Raw genomic sequence first — 19720 nt, forward strand, 5'->3', positions numbered from 1 at the left:
CAAAATTAACAAGACTGATATGTCAAAATTGACACTGGACAGACGACTTGTCAAAGTAAGGTGCGCATTTGAGAACGCAGCCACGAACAAAAACCTGAATAATAAAAAACTGGACTGATTATAATGAAAACGATTGCCAGGAACGTAATTTTGGACAATAAAGCTTTATTTGTTACACCGTATCCCTCCAGATGGCTAATACAATTTTCATCTTCAATCGCGTTTTTCTCAGTTGCCAGTTTTGCAACATGGGACAATTAGGCGTAGAACGGCAGTATATACACGCAGAATTTTATTTATGCATCGATAGCATACTTTAATATGCAGGAAAATTAAGCATATTTAAACTAAAAGCACAGACTAACAGACATAACACTATGAGGGATTTCCCTAAAAAAACATCGATCCGACAATTTTCCCAGAACACTAGCTCCACCTTTTATTCACGGTCCCAAACACTCATTTACTGGTTTGGGAACAATTTTTCACTAGTGGTCTATCCCCCATATGCTTGTTCATAGGTCAGTGGCGCCAAAATTTCAAATGTGGCCAGTCCCAACTACAAATGTATTTAAAATGGCCGGTAAAGCGGGCGAAGCTTTGTTTTTGAGTGTTATGTCTGTTAGCCTGTGCTAAAAGTATGTGTTATTGAATCCAATAATTTATTGTTTATCGCATTAACCAACAAAAATTATTTGCTTGAAAATATTTTTTTGTATCAGAACAGCAATAATTTCAATAAAAAAAAGTCACTAAAAAGAGAACGATAATTTTTTTATTGAAACAATCAATAAATTTTTTTGAATTCAATAAACAAATTTATTGTCTTCCGACCAATAATTTTATTTATTGAATTCAACCCATATTTTGAATGAACCTGCAAATCTTTTTTCTGCGTGTAGAAGTATTGACCTTTCTACTCCCGTAAAAAAAAATAGTGCCGAATTATTTCGTGAGAAAACAAAACATTTTGCACTATTCGACGTCAACATTTCAATATGCTCATGTTGAGAAAATGGCGTCCGAAAAATTACCACGTATTTTATATTCCCATTTATGAACAGGAGCTTGATTTAAGAACCAAACAACTCAATGCCGTGTTAAATTAACCATTTTTTCCGAATAATATAACAGATTTATTTAAAAAAAATTGTATTTTGAACGTATTTTGTAGATAAATGTTTTGGTCCCTTTTGAAACATCGCACTGGTTTTGTGCCCTCTCCCATAATCCCTTTGCGGCTAGACGTTATCTTATAGTGCGTGCGGGTGAGCCCTTTTGTTTACAGTAGTAAATGATTATGTGACGTTTATTTTGATCCCTTTCTTGGTGTTGCGATGTTTTTGTTCCGTTTTCAAGTATAGTCTTTTTCATTAAAAAAAAGGGCCCATAAACAAATTTTTCCGTTTTGTTGTTTGGTGTTTATGAGCCGTTAATTTTTGAGGGGAAGTGAAAGGGAACATAAGCAAAACAAGTTATTTTGCTTATGTGCCTTTTCGATAATCCATTATTTCCCCAACAGCCAGGCTTCAGATTCGGCTTATTTAAGGTATGTATAAAGCTTTGTTAGTGTCCATTTGAAGTAAGTATTTACCGGAATTGTTTACGTTTTGTTTATCGGCCCATTTGAAATGTTCTCGTCGTATTGACCTTTCTATTCCCGTTAAAAAAGAAAAGGCGCTGAATTATTTCGCGATGAAAACAAAATATTTTGCACTGCAAAAATCGGTTGAGGTTAGGTATTTCGTGATGAAAACAAGCCAATTTCCTTTGGTTTGATTTTTCATCTGTGGTTGTAAATGAGCTGTCAGAAATCTTAATGGCAAACAAACCAAAATCCTTTGCATCTGTGGTTGTAAATCAGCTGTCAGAAATCTTAAGGTTGCACAGAGAATGCGTAAAATTCGCAAACGAAAAAAGCAGTTTTTTCACACCGTATGTCAGATCTTCATAAAAATCAATCAGCAGTACAGTAACAACATTCTACATACGTTTGCGTTTCGTTTGCGAATTTTACGCATTCTCTGTGCAACCTTAATATGCATAAAAAACACGGCAGAAGAAAAGAGACGGGAATGAAAGTGTCTCAGGATATATACCTTTCTACGGCTCATGTACGTACACGTCACATGGCACAAATACTATACACCACTAGCTGGTGGAAAATAATAAATAAAGCGGCAAACGCAAATGGGAATTGGGATCGTTTTCATCCAGGAAGCTGCAGAAGTTTACGTGAAACCGGGCGACAAAAACTCAATACAAAAATCATTTCCAAACTTCTTTATCGACATTTACACGTGCGTTGTTCAAGATCGAATTTAAAATTCAGTGTTCGTGATCTAGTTTTCCTATCAAAAGCTAGCCTCCGTAACATTTCCAGAATGACAGATACTAAACGTGCATTTCAGGATTCACCCGACATACTCTCGCAAAGTTCCCCCGATCGTAATGCAAAGATCAGAAAAATGATCGAAGTCACACGTTCAACTCGGTACACGGAGATTGTAGAACGCAACGGAACACATCCAGAACAAAAAGAAATGTCCATCGGACAGACTCAGCTTATTGCAACCCATGATGCCGATTTTGCGTTTATGGACAACAGTTTGAATAATCTGCAGGAAGCGATGCACGATGATAAACAAAGGTTTCTTCAAGCTTGTCGGGAGTTAGTTGATCCATACCAGAAACGGTTAGACCAGGTAGAAGTCGGCCTGGAAGCGAATGCTCATATGTTTGAGCAATGTAAGCAATTGGAGGAAGAAATGCGAAAAGAAAAAGATTCCATTCGAAAGAGTTTACTAGGGTTACTTGAGACGAGCCGTAAGAAACGTGCCCTGCGAGAGAAGGCAATTTCCACTATACTGGACCAATTGTAATCTAGGCATACTGAATCGTTGAATTGTGAATATTTGAGAAATAAATCAGTTTAAAGTAATATTCGTAATTCATATATCTAGCCAAACATTTCAAATCATACGTGTAACAGACTCTCCCTGTTTACAATATCTCGATTATTCGGACACCATCGAATTAATTTTCAATAAATTCGAGGTGCAAATTGCAAGGCTATGATTGCCGATAACATATGCAGAGCACAGCAGTAAACAAAGAGAGACTTTTTGCGCATAAGACCATATTTTGGATAAAATTGCTCGATATTCCATATGGAAAAAATGTCAATTTTCAGTAATTGCGATCTTTTGACGATCAGTTATAAGAACATTAAAATATTAGCTGCGATATAAAACATAGTAAACCTGAACTTCTGATGAATTGCTCGAATATAGAAACAATTTCTTATCGAAAGAGGCGCCAATTAGCATCACAGGTATTTCGGTGTTAGTATTGTAATCATAATATTAACAGTAAATACAAGCGTATTTCTGAATTACTCATGTATTTTACATATAATAATTTCGATAACAATAAATTTTTCGTTTCAATCTATATACACTTGACGTTTACTCTTCAGCGTTCACTTGTCTTCCTAAGAGAATGAACTGTATTTTGTCCCTATTCTCTACATTCTTACGTGCTTGTAATAACCCTAATTTTATAGGACCACTTTTACCTCACAATGGTTCTACGTTTTGCCTTTTCTTTTGGTGGCGTCAACTCATCTCTTGAGAAATGGTCTGGTAAAACCGGTAGAAAAAATAAGACTTGTATTTATCGTAATTCCTTTAAATGTAAAAAAGCTCCTTTCAGTGCCGTTTCTGCTTTGCACATATCCGATGCGGTGAAAGGGGCCATACAAGAAAGCGTGCAGGTCCTGAAAAACAATTTTCCAAATGTCTCGTGTTTCATATATCAGTGCATACAGTATATACTCAGTGCGTGAGGAATTTTTACTGTCAATATCGATCGAAAAATTAAAAAAGTTACCTACTATAATAACTTTCCTTCGTTGATATAATGACTACATCAACGATAGAATGCAAAGCATTGATCACGACTCAGAAAATTCAATTCGCATTTCGTCAGATGGAATTTGACCAACAGCTACCGTACTGTTTTCCTCGAAAGTAGCACTGAATCTAGTCAATAGCAAACATGAAATCACAATAATATTAAAGTCTGAATGTTTTTGTACACTGTACAGATTATGGTATGTTTCAAAAAAGTTCGTTCAGTTGTTCTTTGACCTGTCTGAATAGTAACTGTGTTTATTTGTTAATAATTCTTTATCATAAGCACTGCTTGTAACGATTGTATCGGTAGTTATTAAAAACGGTTCTCATTTTTGTTTTTGATTATGGGATTATCCGCTATAAATAGGTAAAATAAAATATATTTAATTAGTGTATTACTAGTGCTATCTTGTATCCTCGGCGCATGTCGTACTATAGTTTTCAGTAAAGGATGTCGTCTAGGATTAGGAAGGCTGCAGATGGAGTAGGAATTAAAAGGAATGCAAGGGGCAAGTTTAGAATCGGAAAGGTTGCTGCTTTCATTGTATCTTGACTTCGATGCAAACCGAAACTGTAGTCTTCCTAGTTATGCTATCTATTGTGTCATTCTCTACTACACGGCAACCACCACCAACCAAACCAAATTTATTTCGTGAACGCAGCAAATACCGCCCAGATTACTTCATTACTGTTGGATTTGGCTGCTTCTGCTTCAAAGTCCAGGTCAAGCAGTTCTCGGACGCGTCGCATCGCCAGTTCGTAATCATCGTCGTTCAGAGGGGCAAACGCATTCTCCAATACATCACTAGCGTGTGCCAGCAGAATAAGCGCCAACATGCGCTTATCGATGCGCTGTGGATCGTTTACCCATTTTGTTAGCACGGAATCCTGGATCTGGAAATTATCATTCGTGGTTAAGTTGCTACAATCAAAAATATTTTTTTTAGCTAGCTTACCTTTTTTACTAGCCGACACTTGATAACGTTGTCGTTCAACGGATGCGTCGTCATGTCGAAAAGGAGGAAGTTTTGTTTTTCTGTTGTAAGAACACCCTTCTCTACTAGGTTCTTGGCAAGCCTTTCTCGAACGTTCTTCAACTGGTAGCGCAGCTTGAGCGGGTTCCACGTTTCGCCTTAAACAATAAACAGAGATAAAATAAATCCCACATCGAATATCCGCCAAATTCCATCAATTCTAAAATATCATTACCAACGAAGAAAACAATATGTTTTTCGATCTTTGCATGCATAATAATTTCAATTGGCTATATATATTCTATTGTTCACATAATTAGGTTATTTACAATTATATTATAATTTGCTTTCACAGTTAAATGATTTTAGCTGTAGGAAATAAAATAACTAATCGCAATGTAGATGGAAGATACTTTAAAACAGAGTCACTCAAAAAATAAATCATATAAATTGCACGTGATTATTATCACAGTACTCTAAAATGCCCTCAATACGTTGATTGATTTTCATGAAGATTAGGTAAAAGGTAATGAAAAAATATAAACATTTCCTAAAATTTAGTCATAAATATTCCTGGAACCCTTGAAATTTTATAGATTGTGAATGTATTTGTCTGCCTTCTTATAAATATGCATTCTTCTTTGGAATTATGTGTAGAATGTTATTTTAATCTATATGGTTTCTTTGAAAATACTCTTGAACTTTCATTGATTTTTATTCTCACTAATATTTGTTTATACTAACAGTGCATTGAAAATACCTTCAGTTATTTTAAATTTCACTTCGTATTAAAAATTTCTATGTGAATTAGCCTTCTTTGGAACAATAAATCAATGGAAATAATTTTAGAATTTCATTGATTCAAATACAATTAATACAATGAAATGGATTTGCCTTCTTTAAAATTTTCGCAGCATATTTGTGAAATGCTATTAATTTTAAATTAAATTACGACCTTCTTTGATATCGCCTTCTTTTTAGCATAAGCTATTTTCTGGACCTTCGATTGATGGTTAATGGTTTCAAATAAAATTACATATGCATGAGAATTAGTTTTTCAAATTCATTAACATGATCAGTGAGCAAAGACAAGCTGTGAAGAAAACCAAACAAATATTTGAGTAGCAACATAATTTTAAATGCAAATGTTCTCAAAGTACTTCAGATTTCAATAGTACAACAAATTGCCGAGAAAAAGTACGTTCCGGGAAATGGTATTCCGGGAAATGGTACATTCCGGGAAATAGTATTCCGGGAAATGGTGCATTCCGGGAAACGATATTCCGGGAAATGGGCCATTCCGGGAAATGGGACATTCCGGGAAATGGCATTCCGGGAAAAGGTTTTCCGGGAAATGTTATTCCGGGAAACGACATACAATCGACGGTGGCAAATATTTTATTTATAGCATTGTAAGCAACAATACATCGCAAGTAAATCTGAAATCCACTCGTGTGGCCAGATTACTCAAACATAGGGGCTACAGTTAGGTTAAGTCCGACAGAGCGGTAGCGAAGCCGGACAGCACGGTTGGCAAGTTTTTTTTTAAATTTATTTATGGTGCCGGAAGCGGCAGTACTTCGCAAGCAAACCTGTAATCGCAACATGATTTTGTGATTAATATTCTGTCTAAAGTTTTCATTTCAGTGCAGTGATTATGCCAAATAACCATTATACAAAATGGCCTTTATTCCAAATGACTTTTATTCAAAAAAATTCCTAAACTTCAATACTTCAGTTAGAAAAGTAAAATTATGAAATGTAAACCAAATGAAAGGAAAGTAGAATACTTCAAACATTCCAATATAGGAGGCTCGTTTCAAAATTTTCGGCCACAATTTCTCCTGATTTTTTAACGTGAATAACTACATTTGCCCAGATAAAAAAAAGATGTTCACACTATCTTATTTGAAATGTGCACAACAATTTCGTAACTAAATTCCGTAGAATGAACAATAACTAAAAATAACGGATACTGTGAAACAAAAATTATCTGCGCCATAATTGGTCCGTACAATTTGACCAACCAGCGAGTGTTGCTAGGACTGTCCCTTTTTCATCCAATGAACTGCAATACACGTGCAAAAATGGAACATAAAACTTCTTTAGATTGTTTTCTAACTTCGTAGTAGCAGCTACGTTTTATGTCTGCTCAAACTCTTCGGTAGGAATATATTGCATGACTGCCGCCAAGCATCATTACAGTGCCAGTTCCATGCATACAATCACCACACACCACAGAAAAAGTGGAACGCTCTTTCTTTCGGAGCTGAACAAACACACAATTCGCACGCTTGAAATTTTCGTGAGGGGGCCACAATTCCATTTACACAAACGCATTGCAGGTGATTTATGCAAGCGCATGTATTGTGAAAATGCAACATATTCCCAACAATAAACCGCTCAGACTATGCATATCTTACTACCCAGTCGGGCTAAAAATTGTGACGCTGGCCCGGTCAATAATCATAAGTATAACATATTACCAATGTACGTGTACCATTATATCGGAATTTTCACGCGATATACCGAAATAACTGATTTTAATGCAACCATGCAGCAGATGGTAAAAATTGCAGCATTCTACTTCAGTTTGGTTATGTACCTGACATTACTTACCCATCTTTTGTTTGACCCATTATATTTTCTGTGCGTTGTACAGTAAATCAATCAAAAGGTATCGGGGACTCACCGCTCAGATATTCAATCCAGTTTTGTATGGTTTCCGGTGGTTCGGTTTCTTTGATGTGCTTCAACGCTTCGTCCAGCAGAACATCTCCGGTGGGTGTATCCGATTTTAGGATTATTTTACGCGTGCATAATCCCTTCCGTCGCATACCCGCTCGCTCAAGCTCGACGCGGCCACGAAGGCCCAATTCTATAAGGATGCATCCTCGCAAACCACTAGATATGCAGTCATTCCAGAAAGATGTGTAGCCCTAAATAAAAAAGGTACTATACTATAGGTATGCAAATATTTGATATAATAATGTGATGTATCATGCTTTCAAAAGTTGTCTTTGTCAAAGTGCTGGCTATACAAAAAGATAGATTTTGTGTGTATAATTAGGGTAAGTGAGCGAGACAATTTGAAAAACATTATAGCTCTTTGCAACAAGCTAATTGAAGGTAGGTTGGCATGGATTACTACAGGCTACAAGACACACACTACAAAAAATATTCCCTATAGATTTTTATCTAGCTATTCTAATGCAGCAATAGCAACAGCGTGTGAATAAATAGAGCTAAATCCATAGTGAATATATTTTGTGGCGTGTCCTGTTGCCTCGTCTGCAGATTAATTTAAGGTTTCATTATAGTGCATTTTTGGCGTAGAACGGGTCTGATCAGCATTTCTGCCCTAACCAATGATGCGTGCCCCCCCCCCTCAATCCAAGTTTGAAGTTGATAAGACAAATTAGCACATGAACACCATATAAACACCTTTCTCCTTTCACCCGTTTTGTAGATGAGAATTTTTAAATACAATTTTTAGAGGTTTGAACAGCGATGATTGATCGTAGTAACCATGTGCGTCGGGTGCGAAAATTTGTCGTTGTCGTTAATTTGTTTTTCGGTGAAAATTTTAAATATCGGGAAAACTGATTTGTGGTAAAAGTAAAAATACCTTTCGGTGACGACTGAGGAAATTAGGAGTAAGAGGAGAAGAGCTCTTCGCTACTGGAATAGTATAGTCCAGAGGCGACGTGTGGTTCCATTGTCAACCTGTTCAATATACCACAAAGCGCTTAAAACATTGCAATCATCTCTAATGCGATTCCATGAGACGTTTCTGTTCAGCTGATTTTTTCGTCATAGATTAAATCCAACATCTAACGATTAGGACCAATGTTCGTTGACAGCAAACTTTTCGCTGGAGCTGACCAAAACAAAAACCACCAGTTAATTGTCCAATAAACGTCTTGTAGAATGTTTAATTTACCATAGAAAAAGAACAAACAATATATATCATATCCGAGAAGGCTACCACTTAATTAGACTTGAAAAAAGATTTCTTAACTGAAACATAAGCAATACAATCATGTATAATAGGATTATTGAATACTTATATATCGTTGTATGATTTGAATTGACTTGCAATGTAGAATCTAATTTTCTACACACCGATAATTATTCGTCCTTCTGTTTAAGATATATTGAAACATTTGTCAACCGGTTTAAAATCATACCTTAATTCTTTCAAATTTGATAGAAATTTGAACGTTCCACATGCAATTCATTAAATCAAAAAAACTTATTTTCCTCGCAAATTATCGTGGGAAACATTTAACATCTACGCGTTCATGAATAAAACAACCCCTGATTTGAATTTGTCTATTTTAAAGCTTCAGTAGACATATTTTTAGTATGTAAATGCAAAGAACATACGTTTTCTTTGGCGCAAAAGTAGACGGTTCATTATTATCGTCGAAGTATCTAAATACATACGCTACCCAAGAAAAAAGCGTTGGTCGACAACAACTGTGAACGTACGGCGCAAGGTTTGCACACAGCTCTCGTTTTACAAACAGCTCCAATGCCCATAAGTACATTGCAGCAATGCACACTGGTTCAATAATTGATTTGAACCGGTGCAAACGGGAATAGACAGAGCCATGACACTCACGCTGCTATTCCAGCCGTCGTTCATGCTGCTGCTCCATCCATGTATGCGGTGAGATTACGAGATGCGTGTATGTTTCTGGTTGAACCGGTCGTAGGAAAGCAGAAAATTTCTGAATTCTACTCTCTACAGACGCTAGGTTGATTTATCGTTCAGATCAAATTGTCGAACTTCAAGGTTTGGAGATTATTACTTTCATCAAAAATAGTTTGCGTGCTACTGCTGTTCATGTTAACTCAAAATTAGTTTTGGGTCGTTTGATTGTTCCTATCTGTTCAATGAACAGGTTGAACGCACCGACGCGTCGCCTCTGGTATAGTCCCAAGTGATGGTAGCGGAGTTAAATAATTTGGAACTTTATTACTGGTTAGCCCGTTCTAGTTATATCTTCTATCTTTTTTTAGCGATCGTTCTTGAAATTATATTGTTCATTTATTCCATTAAAAACTTGGCGAGGGAATTAAGGCCACTAGTAGGTTGATAACACCTTTGTTCTGGATCAAATCAGCCTAGATACAGGCATCAAGCGACTGGAACCTAGATACAGGCATCAAGCGACTGGAACCAGGGATCGATCCATTGGATTCCTGCTGTCATGCCATGGGACTTTCGTTTTTGTTGTTGCTTTTGTCTTGGATGGTTCTGTTGGGTTAATAGCCATAGTGGTAATCAGAAACAGGGGTTCATTGTTAGTGCTTCAGTGAGGTTTGCTGGTACTTTCCTGAATATGAAGCGGCGTTCGTGGGAGGAGTTTGTAGAGGAGAAGGGTAATACAAGTTAACAAAACAACGGACTGGTTTTGTTTGCAGACATGACCTTTCCTTCAATGGAGTAACTAGATGCATTTTGAATGATCCGTCAACAACCTGGGTCCATCAAGAATGTTTCCATTCCGGGAGCATACTTGATGGAATAGGGAGTTGAATATAATGGCTTCCGTTTCCGATGATACCCTATAGGATTCCTCTCGCCTGACCAAGACATTGGCACTACCACCTGCTAGGGTGAGAAATGACGTACCTAGTGGCAGTGAATCCGGTCGAGTTGTATCATCGACATCAGACTCCTTTAGTGAAAGTTGCCTACTGCCAACCCAGGGCAAACATTTTGAAAATGAACACCATTGTCAAGTAATTGATTCTTTGCTTCACAGACAGCCATTGTGGTGCTTATAGCATGAAATTAGATGAAGTGTATCTGTTACATTTTGTTTTTTCCAGTCAAACGCAAATGATGAGGTTGCAGCAACTGGAGAATAGAATAATGCGATCAGCGTTATTCTATTTTTCAGTCGCTCTTGCCTCAATATTTGTGTTTGATTGAAAAGAAACAAAATGGACCTGCAGAGCGAGTAAAGGCGCTTTGACCTAGGCTTATTGGCCAGGGCAAGGAGTAAATCCCAAGCACCAAAGGAGTGACATTAACCTTCCTAGCCAAGTCACTCCCAACGATATATCCCAATCCCCTATAAACTGAAACGGTCGGTACGGTTGTCCTCGTTTCTTCCTCATTCAAGATTCAAAAATATAAATGATTAGATGAAAGAGATCTCTTCTATGAGATGGTCGACCGGCGGCGTCGAAATGCCGGTAGAGACGAGTAGCGGTAAGCGAGTTTTTCGAGAGGGAATGAGACACTTACTACCAACAAAACGAAATCTGTAAGTAGCACTAACAAACATTTCAGGAACCGTACGAGATTGCGCAGGGCCTGTGGCCTTCGACTGGCTTGGCCCATTCTCATTGGTTCGCAAGTCTTCTTGGCTGGTTGGTAGATATGTGCTCCTACTTGCAAGTTGTTCGATTAATTCGCTTGGGTGGGGGACATGTGGACTATGTTAGTTGTCGACTCTTTTGACCTTGGGTATGAGGCTAGTTCAGCAAAGGAGTGCAGGACTGGCACCTAAGAGATAGTTAATTATTCAGGGCATGTCCCTATGATTATTTAACTTGACCAAGCACACCGGCTCAGAAATGATAAGCAGCCCCTTCGGGTCGGCGTGGTCTGTTCGAGTCGAACCAGGCGGACATTCCGTTCGAGCAAACTTTAAGGGAGAATAGTGGATAAATATTTACGTCCTTTTTGGGCAGAGATTTCTGTTTTTTTTTATTATAGAGGTTTTAATCTTAGGGTCATTTGCCTCTTTTCGAGAAATTTCTTTTGGAAGAATCTCTAGCCCTGTGTACGAGGTTGGGAGTCGAACCCAGATGAGTTGCGTACGGGGCAATCAATTTGCCAACTACGTTATGCCCGTACCCTGAGCAGAGATTTTTTTTGAAGTCCTAAAATACCTTCACTCGTCTAGCTACTCAGCATAATGATAATTGAAAAATTCTAGGATTCGCTTGGTCCATAATGTAATGAATACGTATATTGACTAGAACAGGGATTATCGAGTTCTGTTATAAGAGTGGTGGCACAACATAATAATTAAATCTGATGCAACCACCGATTAAACTATCATTAATGCACACTAGAACACAAAGAATAACTGGTAGAATAGCTGGAGGGAATTTAGTACTCGTGGACATTACGGTTAATACTTAATTTCTAAGAATTGACTATAAGATTTACTTAATAGTCGATCGAGCCGCTTCAGACCTAGGGGACCCAAGAGGAGATCAGGAAAAAGACAAGCGGAATCAATGCGAAGTTTAGTTGCGTCACTGACGACTTAGCGCGCGTTCTTAGGAATAGAATACCTTAGACTAGACAACATTAGAGGACTTGACGTTTCACACTTCGAGACAAACAGGCGCAGATTTTAGTCCCCCTCCCGAGGACCGGTGTTTACTTGGCAGACAGTTGCTAATTTGTCCGATGTTGCAAATTTTGTCTCTCGGGACGGACCGAGATCCCTTAAGGGGTTACATATCTTTTTGTGAGAAAAATGTCAAAAAGGTTTGTGTTTACGTAAAAGCATAAAGCAATAATTTCAGTACATCAAACTTATAATATTTTGGTAGTACATTTTCAGTGAAATAAACAAGCATAAGTTTATAAAAATATATTAATAATTGGCGGAGTTATGGCTTTTTCCCCGAAACCCTTTTTTATTTAATAGGTTTGCGGTGATCACGATTAAAAACCAATAGATCAACCAAAATCCCAAAACTCAAAAAATTCCATTAGTACATGAGTATTCCTCGTACCTTAACGATTAGTTGAACAAATAACACTGGTCGATAGCCATTTTGGTGCAGGGTTGTGATAGTAGTTTTTAGGGTAAATCGGATGCGCTGAGTTCAAAAATGAACATAGTTTTTACTGCCGAGCTCCTGTTTTTGAGATTTCTTCATTAATTTGCTGTTTTTTACTAGTCAGTATTAATTTTTTTTTAATTTTTCGTATTTACAAACTGTATCAAATCTATTATTAAAAGGTGCTACAAGCACCTTACAAATATTTGGAAATCTGGAAAGGCATATTGAATACTGTCAAATTCTAAAAAACCATGAGCTAGCAAGAAGAGGGTCTTCCACTAATTTTTTCGGCCCAAAACCATTCTGTGAAGTCTCACCGAGTGCCCTCAAAATGCAACTATAAAGAACAGTTGGAGTACGACAATCAAAGAAATTTATCTAACCCAACGAGAAAAAAAAGCCTGGAGCTACAAAGAAAAGGATTGCATACGTTGGTTTTCTCTTTACAACTCTACTTGAAGTGGGATCTACGTTGCCGGTCTCAGCATGCTATTGTCCCATTTGAATTGGGAATACCAAAATACATGAGACAAATATACTCTTGCGCTACCGCACTCTCCATAAATCCAGAAGTTGTTTGATTGTCCCCCGATTTCTTGTCCAAATAATTCGAATTCTTCCAAGCTTAAAAATCTAATTAATTTATTATTTATTACGACACCATGTTGGTTACATTTGTATACCTTACGTCAGGTCAACACGGACGCAAGTCAATACCGACGCAACTGTATAAGACCCGATAAACCTGAGACACAATCGTTCTGTTCACAGATTGTGAGCATTATGTCATTCTGAAACGTGTCATTCTAATAAAATGAAGACACATCGCAAAACATTACGGCGTTTGAACAGCTTTTTGGAAGACTGCAAATTTTATTACATTTTTGAAAAAAAAAAAACAAATGTTTGTTCTATCCATTGCTACACCCAAAAGCATGAATACCATCTAAAAAATTACAATCGCGTATCTGACGATAAAGACACAACTACACAAAGCAACTTACCTCCTTATCTTTAAGTCCGAGCAGCAGCACTTCCTCCATCAGGGTGAGCCGCGTTTCCTTCGAATCGCAATCATCCAACTCCTCTTCGATATCGTTTTTGCCCTCTTGGTCAAAATTATTGCTAGTCGATGAGCCACCGCCACTATTCGATTCGGTGTCACGAGCTTTTACACGTCGGACAAGGCCCTCGCTCCGATTCATCGCGTAGCAATGACTTTTCCGCAGTGTTGTTTATCGCAAATATCGTACTGTTGAAGTATTTATGTGTGTATCACTTAAAACCGAGAATATAACCGATCACAAAACACTTTCTAGAAAGGTTGGAGGGTACCTACAATTTTCAGGACAAATCGACAAAAACTAGCGTTGAAGCGCTTGATTTTCAGCTGTTTTCACGGAGAAATTTTTCAACAACTTGACACGAATCACAGAAAAAACATGGCGGAATGTAAATTGCAGAGACAGAAATGAAGATGGTTAAAAATACAAAGGTGGGAGCAATTTTGTGTCATATTATTCGGACCCTCACACGCTCATACACCACTATTAACATTCTAGGGTAACATTGATCCAATTCTCCTAAAAAAATGTAATTTATAATTTGTCATTTTATTGCGTACGAAAATCTGTTAGTTTACACTATACATCACACGGAAACGAAAAACTACCTAAAATTGAGTTCCTTTGACTCAATCTCGTGGTATCGTGGGGGAACTTAAAATTAGGTAAACCGTGTTGAAGGTAGTTTCCATTTAACCACGGCAAAAATTACAACTCATTGATAGGTTTTTTATACTCAAATTTAAGTTGAATTTACCTAATTTTGAGTTCACCCCAAACAACTCAAAAGTACCTTCCTCCACGGAAGACCTCGACTGAGTCGAACCTCTCGTTTTGTTTTTGACAACACTAATAAGTGCGAAAGCGACGCACAACTCAAAAGTAAGTTAAAAGAACTTATTCTGCAGGTTGTTTTATTTAACCGTGCAGGTCATGTTATACACGGTTAAATAAAACAACCTGCAGCATAAGTTCTTTTACATTACTTTTGAGTTGTGCGTCGCTTTCGCACTCATTAGTGTTGTCAAAAACAAAACGAAAGATTCGACTCAGTTGAGGTCTTCCGTGGAGAAAGGTACTTTTGAGTTGTTTGGGGTATACTCAAAATTAGGTAAATTCAACTTAAATTTGAGCATAAAAAACCTATCAATGAGTTGTAATTTTTGCCGTGGTTAAATGAGACCTTCAACACGGTTTACCTAATTTTAAGTTCCCCCACGATACCACGAGATTGAGTCAAAGGAACTCAATTGTCGCCGACGCAAAATCATAAACAGCTGTTCGCAGCGAGCACAAGAAAACCGTTCGGCAGAATCAAAACAAACCACCGCAACATAGAACAGTTCGTTCTGACCTAAAGAGGCAGAAGGAAAATCAAATTACATTCAAGTGCGCCCAATGATGAGTCAATGCGCGCTCACGCAAGGGTCATATATGCTTCATCGGCATTTTCGGTGCCACTGCCGGTCACAGCGCATTCGAAGACGATAATTATATCGATATTTGACTTCGCGCGGTGGCTTGGATAATAAAACATTTGTGCAGAGTTGACAACAATATTCATTGTTAACATTCTGTACCAAAACAAATCCAAATAAAATCGATTCAAAAATCGATTATTTGTAAATAGCTAGCTTTAGGAAAGTAGGTATATAAACCAAAAAATTGTATAATAAAATCAAGTTGAAATCGAGCAGTCGAAAGTACCACTTCACTCAGTCGAAAATCCTTTACTTCGTGTCCAGACCCTGGAGTTCTTCGTTGGTTTTCCACCTTGTTAAATCCAAAGTCAAATTACTTCCTTGTTTGTAACGCAAGCGGGGAAGCAAATTGTCTTACGACCAGAATTAGTATTGGTTTGTTACGCAGAACGATACTAACTGGACGAGGAATTCCCGGCTTATTAAGCTATAGCGTGTGGTATTTGTAACGCAGGTGCCACAAACTATACTTAGTCTAGAATTAGAAGTGGCTTGTACCGCAGGACGCTTCTAACTAGACCCAGCACCCCCTTCTGCGGCGAAAGATCGTACGGAGGAGCGATATATGGTGGCTCCAGAGAGGATTTATCCTCACAATTCTCGCCACAGAAGGCACGAAGTAAAGAAAAACTACTAAGTCCTACACTGACCAAGCTACGGTAGTGGAAAAAGGCATAAACATTAAGCGAACACCTACAAACTGTGGTGGAAAAACGCTAGAAACACAGCGTGTCCGTAGCTTATAACGGACAGTAATACGCATTGCAATACGCGTCACTTACAAAATCGCTAATAAGGCGTATCCGCAGCCAATAGCGGATTCGGTGAAAACAAACAGTGCTTGAATAAGATATCACAATATATATCACACCGTGCGATATATCACTAGTGAATCTAAAACAAGCCGAAAGAGAAAGCGGATCTAAAGGATGGCATCTGGAGGATACGCGCACAACCCGAATGGGAATTGCCGCCTGTGCAAGGATAAGGACAGCGCGGACGAATGGATGGTCGAGTGCTCAAAGTGTTGGAACTGGTTCCACATGACCTGCACCAAACTTGAGAAAAGACCCTCCACTAAGGACCTCTGGCACTGCCCAAAGTGCAAAGAGGAAATAATGGAGCTCCAGCAACTAAGAAAGGAGCTGGAGGATCAAAAGAAGAAGACTACCCGGAGTGTGTCCAAGGAACGCGGACCAGCAGACACTGTAGAGCTGCTAAGACGCCAATTTGAGGCACAAATGGAAAGCCAAAAATTGCGTGATGAGGCATTTCAAAAAGCCATGATTGAGATGGCAACCAAAATGCACCAAGTAAAAATGGACCCCGAAGCGGGACAACAAATGGCTCCGACAATCAAATTGCCGGATGAAATTACAAACTTACTGAGGAGGCAAACAGCAACACCCCTCCCAGTTTTCAACGGAAATTACAAGGATTGGCCAAATTTCAAACGGCTTTACGAACAAAGCAAACGAGAAGGTCAATTCAGCGATACCGACAACATAAACAGACTTATGGCAAGTCTAGGCAAGGCAGCAAAGGTACACGTAAGTGCCTTGCTGATGGATCCAGGAAACGAGAAACATGTAGTAGAAACTCTGGATAGTATTTACGGACAACCGTTGGCTATATACAACGAACTATGGAAGGATTTGGCAAAGTTACGGAACCCACGCATGGAATACCCTCAAAGCATGGTGGACTTCGTAGTGACTCTCGGAAATTTGGTGTCCAACATGTCCATGATACAGTGTGAGGATTATTTAACTAATCCGTTGCAGATGGCTGAACTTGTTTGCCGCTTACCACTGAACTTAAGAGAACAATGGGCGGACAAGGAAGCAGAAGCAATGATTCCGCAAGAAGGACGACCACGGCAAAAACTCACACTAAAGGAATTACACGAGTTTTTGAAACCGCAACAGCAAAGAGCAACACTTCTTATTGCACAAAAGGTGTGTCAATCTGAGAAGGAAAACCCGAAAAATGAGCGCCAATCAAGAGTCAATATGCACGCTGAAACAACATCCAGATCCCAAGCCAAATGTTCCTGTTGTAGTCAACAACACTGGATAGTAGCATGCCCGGTCTTTAAAAAGATGAGTGTGGAAAAAAGACGAGAACTGGCACTAGAGAAACGCATGTGCTTTAACTGTTTACGCCAAGGACACTCCTTTAGAAACTGTCAAATGAGGCCAAACTGCAGAACAGAAGGATGTACAGCATATCATCACACATTTCTTCACGTCAGACCAAAAACAAATGATGAAAAACGAGCCTCCCAAAAGGAGGAAACAAAACAAAAAATCAAGGAACCTTCAGGACAATCAAAAGACAACAAGAAGAACCAAGATAAGAAGGAAGTGAAAGAAATAGATGCGCAAGCTCCAACATCGTCCACCTCGAAGGAACAAGAAGATGTGCGCACTAACATACAGGCTACCAAAAGAAATAAGGTCTACTACCAAATACTGCCGGTTACACTTTATGCGCAAGGAAGACAATTAGAAACCTTCGCATTTTTGGATCACGGCTCATCGAACAGTCTAATCCTCGACGACTTGGCCAAAGATTTAGGTTTGCAAGGGCCAGTATCACCATTATGCATAAAATGGACAAATGACTCCGTACACGAAGATAACGAAAGCCAAAGCGTATGTTTCAAAATATCAGGCGACAACAAAATTCGATACCAAATGGAAAGTGTACGTACAGTAAAAAAATTATCCTTGCCACGACAGACACTTGACTACAAGGATCTTCATGACAACTACAACCATCTTAAAAACCTTCCTATTCAAGGATACGAGAATGCTGAGCCGACATTACTTATTGGACTTGATCATCCCCGACTATTAACAGCAACAAAACAGAGAGCAAGCAAAGTCGGTCCAGTTGCCGCTAAAACACCAATAGGATGGGTCATTTACGGAAGGACCAACTCCCGACATCAAGGAGAAATATATTCCTGTGTAGTAGAGGAGCAAGACTCACTACGAGAAGAAATGAGGAAATACTTCTCAACGGAAGAGTTTGGCGTTAAGGTTAGCACCACTAACCAACAGAGCGAGGAGGATAGACGAGCTGAAAAATTGATAAAAGAAACAATGAAGTATGACGGGAGTCAATACGAAATTGGCCTTTTATGGAAACAAGCCAGGCCCATAATGCCAAAATCAGAAAGCTTCAAGGGAGCATTAAAGAGGTTAGAATACACTGAAACTAAGATGAGGAAAAACCCTGAGTTTGCCCAATGGTACACGGACAAAATTAAGGAATACGTTGAAAAGGGATACGCACGAAAATTAACAGCAAACGAGATAACACTAACAACCGATAAAACATACTATTTGCCTCATTTCGCTGTCGTAAATCCTAATAAAACACCTTTAAAACCGCGACTTGTATTTGACGCAGCTGCCAAGGTACAAGGATTATCGCTCAACACTGAATTACTCTCTGGTCCCGATAACTTGACATCGCTCTTTGGAATTTTACTGAGATTCCGAGAAGGAAAGTACGCAGTAGCAGGAGACATCCAAGAGATGTTCTCACAAATTAAAATACGCAAAGAGGACCAGGAGGCTCAACGATTCTTATGGAGGGACGGTAAGGCTTCAAATACCATGGGACACTACGTAATGCAGGTAATGACGTTTGGAGCAACCTGCTCACCTGCATGTGCCCAAGCAGTAAAGAATGCAAACGCAGAGAACTACCGAGATTGCGATCCGGTGGCAGCCAACGCCATTATAAAACAACACTATGTTGACGATTATCTGGACAGTTTCTCGACAGCGGAGGAAGCCAGTGCAGTTACGTTCGGAGTTATAAAAATTCATGAAGCTGCACACTTCACACTAAGAAACATCATTTCAAACGATGCCGACATGCTGGACGTCCTACCTGAACGCAACGTCGCGAGACAATCCACCCAAAAGGAATTTATTGAAAAAACTGCAACATCAGAGAAAGTCCTCGGAGTATACTGGGACACGACCCAAGACACAATTGGGTATAGAATAGCAGACTTCAAGTCCAACGCCATACCGACCAAAAGAGAAGTCCTCTCAACAATTGCCAGAATCTTCGACCCTCTTGGATTAATAGCGCATATTACGATTGGAGGTAAATTACTAATGCAACAAGCCTGGAAAGAAGGTATAGACTGGGATGAGAAAATATCTACGAAATTAATGGAAGATTGGACGATTTGGACAAATAGACTATCCACAATATCACATCTGAGAATTTCTAGGTGTTTCTCTCCCAACATACCGGACGCAAAATCATTGGAATTGCATATCTTTGTTGATGCATCAGAATCAGCGTTCGCCGCGGCAGCATATATACGAGCAGAAACCTTACATGGATACGACGTAAGCCTAATAGCAGCAAAAACGAGAGTTGCACCAAATAAAGCCATGTCAATTCCAAGGCTAGAACTTCAAGCC

General features: G+C 38.7%; 2 protein-coding genes across 6 annotated transcripts; one reads left to right on the forward strand and one right to left on the reverse strand.

Moving 5' to 3' along the window:
• The first annotated feature begins 1222 nt into the window (after positions 1 to 1222).
• Positions 1223 to 2941, forward strand: LOC131681866 (uncharacterized). 4 transcript variants are annotated; one of them, XR_009303990.1, is made up of 3 exons: positions 1223 to 1268; positions 1523 to 1549; positions 2412 to 2444. XR_009303990.1 is itself a non-coding variant. In XM_058962935.1 (2 exons), exons 1-2 carry the CDS (start codon positions 1487 to 1489, stop codon positions 2880 to 2882), a joined length of 534 nt encoding a protein of 177 aa, XP_058818918.1. In that variant the 5' UTR covers positions 1366 to 1486; the 3' UTR covers positions 2883 to 2941. The 4 variants fall into 4 exon arrangements, 3 of the variants coding, with proteins under 3 accessions (XP_058818918.1, XP_058818917.1, XP_058818919.1); XM_058962935.1 differs by lacking the exon at positions 1223 to 1268 and having other exon boundaries at positions 1366 to 1549; positions 2412 to 2941; XM_058962934.1 differs by lacking the exons at positions 1223 to 1268; positions 1523 to 1549 and adding an exon at positions 2025 to 2300 and having other exon boundaries at positions 2412 to 2941.
• Positions 2942 to 3384: 443 nt separating this feature from the next.
• Positions 3385 to 14193, reverse strand: LOC131681865 (Golgi phosphoprotein 3 homolog sauron). 2 transcript variants are annotated; one of them, XM_058962932.1, is made up of 5 exons: positions 14058 to 14193; positions 13723 to 13996; positions 7584 to 7830; positions 4874 to 5049; positions 3385 to 4811 (listed from the first exon to the last, which is right to left on the reverse strand). In XM_058962932.1, exons 2-5 carry the CDS (start codon positions 13921 to 13923, stop codon positions 4563 to 4565), a joined length of 873 nt encoding a protein of 290 aa, XP_058818915.1. In that variant the 5' UTR covers positions 13924 to 13996; positions 14058 to 14193; the 3' UTR covers positions 3385 to 4562. The 2 variants fall into 2 exon arrangements, with proteins under 2 accessions (XP_058818915.1, XP_058818916.1); XM_058962933.1 differs by having other exon boundaries at positions 13723 to 13970; positions 14058 to 14192.
• Positions 14194 to 19720: the final 5527 nt, after the last annotated feature.

Source organism: Topomyia yanbarensis, chromosome 2, assembly GCF_030247195.1.
Source record: "Topomyia yanbarensis strain Yona2022 chromosome 2, ASM3024719v1, whole genome shotgun sequence".
Lineage (NCBI taxonomy): Eukaryota > Metazoa > Arthropoda > Insecta > Diptera > Culicidae > Topomyia > Topomyia yanbarensis.

What these genes read in the sequence shown, in the direction of transcription:
- LOC131681866 (XM_058962934.1), top strand. Translation starts at nt 2,040, where the DNA reads ATGCATAAAAAACACGGCAGAAGAAAAGAGACGGGAATGAAAGTGTCT. An exon ending in TTCTTTATCGACATTTACAC is followed by an intron (nt 2,301 to 2,411) that starts GTGCGTTGTTCA and finishes CGTGCATTTCAG; the next exon opens with GATTCACCCGACATACTCTC.
- LOC131681865 (XM_058962932.1), bottom strand. Translation starts at nt 13,923, where the DNA reads ATGAATCGGAGCGAGGGCCTTGTCCGACGTGTAAAAGCTCGTGACACC. An exon ending in TCGGACTTAAAGATAAGGAG is followed by an intron (nt 7,831 to 13,722) that starts GTAAGTTGCTTT and finishes TTTTTTATTTAG; the next exon opens with GGCTACACATCTTTCTGGAA. An exon ending in AGTGTCGGCTAGTAAAAAAG is followed by an intron (nt 4,812 to 4,873) that starts GTAAGCTAGCTA and finishes GATAATTTCCAG; the next exon opens with ATCCAGGATTCCGTGCTAAC.